The sequence below is a fragment of the Peromyscus maniculatus genome, chromosome 3 (genome assembly GCF_049852395.1).
Source record: "Peromyscus maniculatus bairdii isolate BWxNUB_F1_BW_parent chromosome 3, HU_Pman_BW_mat_3.1, whole genome shotgun sequence".
In the NCBI taxonomy this organism is placed as follows: domain Eukaryota; kingdom Metazoa; phylum Chordata; class Mammalia; order Rodentia; family Cricetidae; genus Peromyscus; species Peromyscus maniculatus.
This window is the reverse complement of record NC_134854.1, coordinates 138,751,887-138,759,961: the sequence shown is the minus strand read 5'-3', so window position 1 is coordinate 138,759,961 and position 8,075 is coordinate 138,751,887. Positions and strand designations below refer to the sequence as shown.

Genomic DNA, 8,075 nt, shown 5'->3' with positions numbered 1-8,075 from the left:
AAACCTCCCACTCCCCTAAGCTCTCATTCCCCCATCCCTTGCCCTCTATTAACCCCCCACCCCCACCCCTAGCTTGCTCATGTAGATCTCATCCATTTCTCCATCACTGGGTGATCCCTGTGTCTTTCCTAGGGTCCTTCTTACTATCTAGTCTTTATCCAGACTAACCAAAAAGCAGAGAGAGAGAGATAGCATCCAAATTAATAAAAATCAGAAATGAAAAGGGAGACATAACAACTGATATTGAGGAAATCCAGAGAATCATCAGATCATACTTCAAAAACCTGTACTCCACAAAATTGGAAAATCTAAAAGAAATGGACAATTTTCGGCATGGGTAGTTCCAGGGGTTTAGGCCACGTTGTCATGGCAGGGAGCATGGTGTCACCCAGGCAGATATGGTGCTGGAGAGGTAGCTGAGAGTTTTACATCCAGATCTGCAAGCAGTAGAAAGAGGGAGACACTGGTCCTGTCTTGGGCTTCTGGAGACCTCAAAGCCCACCCTCAGTGACACACTTCCTCCGACAAGCCCACCCCTACTCTAACAAGGTCACACCCTCTTATACTGCCACTCCCTGGTGACCAAGCACTCAAACCTATGGGCCGATGGAAACCAGTCTTACTCAAACCACCACGCGCATAGATTAGTGCATCTCTCAGCCCTCACCAAAGAATCTTCTTGCAATAGATGGCAATGAACACATAGACCCACAACTGGGCATCATGCACAGAATAAGAACTACAGGGCGCTCAACAACAAATGGGATATCTATACCAAACCCCTCTTCTGAAAGTTCATGAATCATCATGGAAGAGGGTTTGGAAAGATTATGCAAGCCAGAGATGGTGGAGGACTACAGGGAAAGTGTTTTCTGGACATAAGAGGGAAATTGTCCGTATCAACTTGATGTAGTTCTGACCTACACAAGCTCAAATGAGACAAAATCCCAGCAAGGGGGTGGTGGTGAGCATAAAGTGTCATCCCTAGCTGAGGAGATGTTGGCAATTTGTAGATGTGGGAGGAGGGAGTACCAGTTTTGTTTAAGGATGTGATACATGGTAGTCCAGCTGTGCTCCATTACAGACTCCACACCCAAGAGTATTAGGACAGTACAAATAATATTCAGTGAAAGACCAAGGGATGGGGGGTCTTGACTTCTGGACAATGCATTCCAAATAGCACAAAACAAACTCCTTTTCCTACTTTTCCTCAGATTTTGAGAGCTGACTGGGCTCATCCAATGGTTCAGGTTGTTTCTACTCAGGGGTTCTCACAAGGCTGTGATCAGCAATGGCTGGAGCTTGAGCTGGAAGTATTAAAAACCTTCCTCATTCCCGTGTCTGGGGCCAAGACAGAAACAAAGAACTAGGATACCTCCAGCCTCTTTCCGAACCTCCACGCAGCCACCCTGGATTATGTCTTAGATGGTGTCTTCCAAGTACTGAATGTCTTGTGTGGTGATGGCTGACTCAGAAGTGAATTTTCTGGAGGAGGAAACCAAGCAATGGGTGTTTTGCTTTTTTGATATATATAAATCTAGACTTTTCTAGCATGTCACAGACTTCTACCATATCCACTCCCGATGTCTCTGTCCTTCCCTCTTAGCCTTCTCCATAGCCTCTTTCTCACTCCCACTTCTGTCTAACTTATCAAATTCCTGTTGTTTCTTTACACAAATAAGTGTCTTTTGAAATCCATTCTTTGTACATTTTGTCTGTGACAAGGGGATGGTTAAGAGAAGGGAGCCTGCACCTTTTGCAACTGAAAGAGGTCCATGGTAGCATGTTGGAATATTGTTCCTTTCCTGTAACAATTACAGAGCCATTCATACACATTATTTTCTCAAAATGGAAACATTTTATTGGGTGATTTAAATAAAAATCACATGTACTAGACTTATACATGTTTCTTTCTCTTTTTTCAATTACACATGTTTCTTAAATATTATAACCATGAAAAAGGAATTATACCACCCAAAAATTTACTTTACAAATTAAAAATTGAATATGACCAAATACATAAACAAGCATGTTTGAAAATGCCATAATGAAGCCCAAAATTAGCACAATTAATACACACTAACACAAAATCATGTGATAAGAGAAACAGTGTTTTTACAACATTTCTTTCACATTACACATGTTCTCCAACATCATACATAAATTAATTTATATTGGGTTACTATAATACATTTTTTTCCAGTGGTCATTTTCAGATGACTTTGAAAGTGTTTTTTATGACCATTTTTCCTGTAGCTTTGATATTTGATTTTTGTAAAGGTGAGACAATGTGAGAATTTTCAAACCTGACTTACATTTAAGTAAATAAGCTGGAACAATAAAGTATTTCCACAGTGATTACAGTTACAGAATTTCTCCCTAGTGTGCCATCTTATATGTCTGGAAAGTTGTAAAATAAACAAAAACTTTCTCACGTTGTACATTTAAAAGATTTCTTTCCTGAATTTCACATAGATTTCAATGAATGGATGTAATAGTTACTTTTCTCATTGGCATAATGAACACCTGACAAAAGAAACTTATAGAATGGTGGGTTTATTTTTGCTCACAGTACAGTACCAAGGTACAGTCCATCATGGCATGGAAGGCAGGGAGGCAGGAGCATGAGGCAGCTGGTCACATTGCATCTGCATTCAAAAAACAGAGGAAGATGGATGATTGTAGTCAGCTCACTTTCTCCTGATCCTTTGGATAGGTTCAGATGCAGGAGGTTGGGAATTCTAACCTGCTGGAGTCATGAGGCATTCACACCCTCATAACGGACAAAGCAAGACCAAGAGACTGGGTTTTCCGTGTGTGTGTGTGTGTGTGTGTGTGTGTGTGTGTGTGTGTGTGTGTTTGTGTGTGTTTCTCTGTCTGATTTCCAGTGCTGGAGATCAAATCCTGAGCCTTCAAATCATCTACTGCTGAGCTCTGAGCCTTTGAATCATCTACTGCTGAGCTCTAAGTTGCTTCACTTAGTTCTTGAATATGACATGGAGCCAGAATGAGGAAACATTGCAACCTATGATTGTCTGCATACCATGCTTAGAGAGAGTTTACCTTGTACATGAAGACCCATCACCTGGGTCCTCCATCCAGACTTTCTGTGTATGGTAGTAGCTGGTACTAGCAAACCAGTCTGGTTTCTACCACATCAAGAGGTTCAATTGGGTCAAGAACATTGAGAGACTAAGGATCTGTGACAGGGGATGGTTCAAAGAAAAGATGTGCTTACCTGGACTGATTTGTGTTATCAAGGACAGAAAACAGAGACTTGGATGACATGGAATCTGTTACTTCCTCTTTAGTGCTCCTCATGTTAGGTGACAGGACTAATTTTAAGGGATAACACTACATGAAAAGAACTGATTCTCTCCTGCCTATGGGAAATTGTACTGATTCCTACAAAGGGATCCACAATAGAACAAAGACATAGTTGCTGGGCTGTTGGAGGAAACAGACACATATGTCCCTGCAATACAAGGAAATAAGGTAGAGGCGTTCCACCAGACAGCTACAGAAAGAGGCTTAAGCAACAAAATAAAGCAGAGATCAAAATAGTGTTCAGCTGGGCAAGGAGGACAGAGTGATCTGAACACAAATGGACCTGTTGGAATGTGCAGATGGGAGAAACATGTCCGGACTTAAAGAAGATGATAACGGGGTCTGGGAAGGACTCAGACTAAGAGAAGGCTGAATTGCTATCTCCAGGGAACTCTCCCCTTTGGCCTCTCTTGAAAACAAATGGTGGTATTCAGCCTCTATAAGTTACTGAGATGCACAAGGTTCACCTGTGGCACCAGCAACCACTGGGATAAGGTCTCTCATCTACCCACACCAGTTGCTCCTCTCCATTGGATTATTTCAGAGAGTTAAGTATGGTCTCATACAATTTCACCCCAGTAGTCCAGCCAGCCATCACTAGCCAATGTGAACCAGGAAGTGTAATATTCAGGTTTCCACAACTTCTCTGGTCTTCAGTGAACACTCACTAAGAATGATGTTTTATTACATACAACACTTGATATCATTTTTTGTCAGTTATTTCACTCAAGCCCTAGGTTGGCTTTTGTCTTTATGATGCTTAAAGGGAAACTAGAGTTCAAATTGATTCAGTACCTTCTTCCAGTGCTTTTGTTACAGCTGACTCATATCACCTGTGCCCAGGGCAATGAAGTGGGTCGGACTCTCAATTCAAAGACTGACTCAAGAGGTGAGAAACCCTGGGTAGTTTTCTAGGTGTATAAACCACATATCATGTGGTAAAGATGGAGTTTTTAAATTTTGTTTCACCTTGAGTCTAATGTTAGTGAGAGGAAAAGGGGAAAGCAGAAACAATCGTTCACATTAACATCAAAAACTGTCTTTGTGGCTTAAAGGGCTCCAACAGGAAGAGGTGGAGGAAAATAGAAGGAGTGGGTTAGTTTCTTGGGGACTAGAAGTCATGTGAAACAATTCTTGAGTCATGCAATCCTCAAAATGTTATGGGGTCCACACATATCCCTTCAATTCTAAGTGTGATCTCCACATGGATGCTATATATCCAAAGAAAAGAAAGGTGTTTCCATACAGCTGTGAGACTAAGGCTCAGGGGCATTTCTGTCCTCTTAAAGGGTTTTGTTTCTCCGATAATACAGTACTGTATCATCCTGGGGTCAGGCCCAGAGACCCCATTTCTCAGGCTTAGAGTCCAGTGAGCCCACGTTCAACCACACTCTTCCATCAGTCAGTGTCGGTTGACCAGCGCTCTGAGGTCATCTACAAAGACATTGCACTGGGTGGAAAAGGTTAGCTTACTTCTTCAGCACACAAACAACCCATCATTTGCCCATGGGAAACCAATCCACAATGAAACGCCAACCCCAAGAGAAGAACTTTGGGAATCACATTTTAATTTTTGAGGAAAGGAAAAAGTTTCCTGAGAGCGGCTTTGACCTCCTTGTTTCTCAAAGTATAGATGAGAGGGTTGAGTGTAGGGCTCAGCATGGTGTACAGCACACCAGCCAACTTGCTCTTCTCTGGGTTGTAGCTGGAGACCGGGCTTATGTAGGCATAGAAGACAGCAGTGTAATACATGCACACCACAATGAGGTGGGAAGAGCAGGTAGAGAAGGCTTTCTGCTTCCCTTCTGAGGTCCGCATCTTCAGGATGCTGGAAATGATGAAGCCATATGACACAATGGTCATCAGGAAGTTCAATACGCCATAAAAAGCATCAGCCAAGACAATCATGATACTGTTCACATAGGTGGAGCTACAGGAGAGAAGCAGGAGAGGCGGTACCTCACAGAAGAAATGTGTAATGACATTGGGGCCACAGAAATTCAAGCGTGTCATCAGTCCTGTGTGAATGGCTGTGTTGAAAGCACAGAGCGCCCACACTCCAGCAGCCAACATGCTGCAAAATGCTTTGCTCATCATGGTGCCATAATGCAGAGGATGGCAGATGGCTGCATAGCGGTCATAGGCCATGACCGTGAGAAGGAGCAACTCTGAGGATGCAGCCCACGTAAGGAAATAGAGCTGGGCCATGCAGCCGCCATAGGAGATGGGGTTCCTCTCTGACACCAGACCCTTCAGGGCCTTGGGCATAATGGAGGAGGTGCAGATGATATCCATGGTAGCCAAATTGAACAAGAAAAAGTACATGGGGGTGTGGAGCCCAGGGTTGCAGGTGATGGCCAGGATGATAAGGACATTACCTAGGAGGGCCACAGAGTAGAGAGAGAGGAAACAGATAAATAAGAGCAGCTGGTACTGAGGGTGCTCAGAGAAGCCCTGAAGGATGAACTCTGTCACCAGGGTCTGGTTTCTCATCGTCCTTGACTGAGAAGGATAGCAGACACTATTAGGTGATTATCGACCCATGTTTTCAGGGCTAGAAAAAGAGGTGAAAGGTTTCTTAAGAAAAGTCATTGTCATGTTTCATTCATTCCTGAAAATGTGGCATTAATGAATGATAACATACAGCTTCATTGCAATATACTAAGACAAACACCCTACTGCTACATAAAAACAAAGAACGTGATCATTCAGTTCATAAAAAATAAGTGCAAGTCACCAATTAAGTTCATTAATTTTCAATCAATCTCAGCCAAAGAGAAGCAAATTAAATCAAAGATCCACTCTGTCATCCACGACTTGATCAACTCAGTAAGTTGACTAACAGCATTCACACGGCCTCCAAAGGCAGAAGGGTGGAGCTTGAAGAATAGTGTCCAAAGTTGTCCTCCGGCCTCCATATGCATTTGGGCTCAGGAGTATGGGTATCAGCACACGCAAGTGCACCAGAACACACGAACACACACACACACACACACACACACACACACACACACACACACATACACATAGAGTTTTCTTTTGAGCAACACTTTCTGGAAATTTTTCTGGGGTAAATAATTTCAAAAAATCCTCTTGGATCAAAATAATTTAGGCCTAGAAATTACAAAGGTACCTATTCTCTCCAAGTTGAGTTTATCAATGTAGTGCTGGATACTTATCAAAATGATACATTGACAGCCTCTTGCTGATACCTTTTAAATACAGTGGGAAATTTAAAATAATATGCACAACCATTAAGAGTTAAAGCACAAAAATTAATAAAGAGGCATTTGGTTATGTATCTGGAGGCAAAATAACTCATGCATAGCAGACCAAGCTTGGTTTTCAGTTCATTGCTTTTGCTCATGTGTTTTCTGATTTTTCTCTAGAGCAGCTTTCCTGAAAGGCAGGTGTGTATATATGAGCTCCTTCTAATGATTCAGCAACTCCTCACTGATGGTAGAGCAAATACTTCCATACAGTACAGAAGAAGTCTCCTCCTCTTCTTACCTGTCTTAGCCCTCAAAGTCACAGACACAGCCATGGCCACAGACATGGCCACAGACACAGGCACAGACACAACCATGCACACAGCTATGGCCACAGAACAGACACAGCCAAGGGCACAGCCACAGCCATGGCCATGGACACAGACACAGACGTTGGCACAGACACATCCACGGACATGGACACAGACAGACATTGGCACAGACACAGCCACAGAAATAGACACAGACACCGCCACAGCCAGCTCTCTGCAAATGCACTAAGTCACATCAGGATTTTGGGGCAGTTCCTACAACCTCCTCAGCCAGGAGGCCCTCCTTCTCAAAAGCCAAATGGTTCATCTGCTCCTCTTTCCAAACATCTCCTCCCGGAGAAGGAAGGGTCACTCCCTCTTTTATGAACCCTCAAGATTCTCTACTGACCTTTGGTCTAGGATCCATTACAGGTGCTGTTGACCTGTGATGAAGCTGGCTCTCTAACATTGGTCCAAGTGCTCATGTGTGGTTTGGGGCACAAGTGCTATGCCTGATGTTCAACTATGTTTGTTATCTCAATGCTAAAGAAAATCTAGTCCAAATAACAGCAGCCACGTTTCTATTCTTCAGACAGTGTGCACTATGGCTGGAGAGAAAACCAGCATGGATGCCACCACATTTCTGCTTTCCTCCTTTTCAATTCCTTGGTCATTAAAGGGTTAAGAATACACCCTTTTTTTAACTAAGAATTCCCTTTTTTGCCAGACTTCCAGAATATTGAATGCTTATGAAAACTGTCTAAGCGTCAGCTACAGTTTAAGTCATATTGCTCTTCTGTAAGATGACAAGTGTCCTTTGAACAGAAGAGCATGGCGTTGCAGTGGTGGACAGCAACGGGCAGACTCAGGACAGAACCTGTGCTGGTGGACCCGCTGGGCCTTCATCTCAGTGTCTTCCTGGGATCTGAGGATCAGGATACCCCAATCATTTGGATGAATGAAATAGCACGATATGCTTGTTTCATTTCATTTTTGTTTGAGAATAAAAGACTGAATAGTATTTTTTTTCTCAATTTATGATTTGGATCAAGAGAAATAAATGTGACATTATGTGTTCCTCACCGTGGCCCAGAGTGTGAGCTGTTCATCAGCAAGGGAGAAAGAAAAGCTGAGGCTGAGAACATAAGTCAGGATAAAAAGGATCAGTGTTTGCTTTGATGGTCTAGGTGTCTGCACTCTCCACTAGAATTTTATACACTGACTCCCC

At 42.9% G+C, this 8,075-nt stretch overlaps 1 protein-coding gene across 2 annotated transcripts; it reads right to left on the bottom strand.

The window, feature by feature from the left end:
• Nucleotides 1-4,349: 4,349 nt before the first annotated feature.
• Or13a1 (olfactory receptor family 13 subfamily A member 1) lies at nucleotides 4,350-7,014 on the bottom strand. 2 transcript variants are annotated; one of them, XM_076566067.1, is made up of 2 exons: nucleotides 7,001-7,014; nucleotides 4,350-5,815 (listed from the first exon to the last, which is right to left on the bottom strand). In XM_076566067.1, the coding sequence occupies exons 1-2, from the start codon at nucleotides 7,012-7,014 to the stop codon at nucleotides 4,894-4,896; spliced, it is 936 nt and encodes a 311-aa protein (XP_076422182.1). In that variant the 3' UTR covers nucleotides 4,350-4,893. The 2 variants fall into 2 exon arrangements, with proteins under 2 accessions (XP_076422182.1, XP_006978601.3); XM_006978539.4 differs by lacking the exon at nucleotides 7,001-7,014 and having other exon boundaries at nucleotides 4,350-5,862.
• Nucleotides 7,015-8,075: the final 1,061 nt, after the last annotated feature.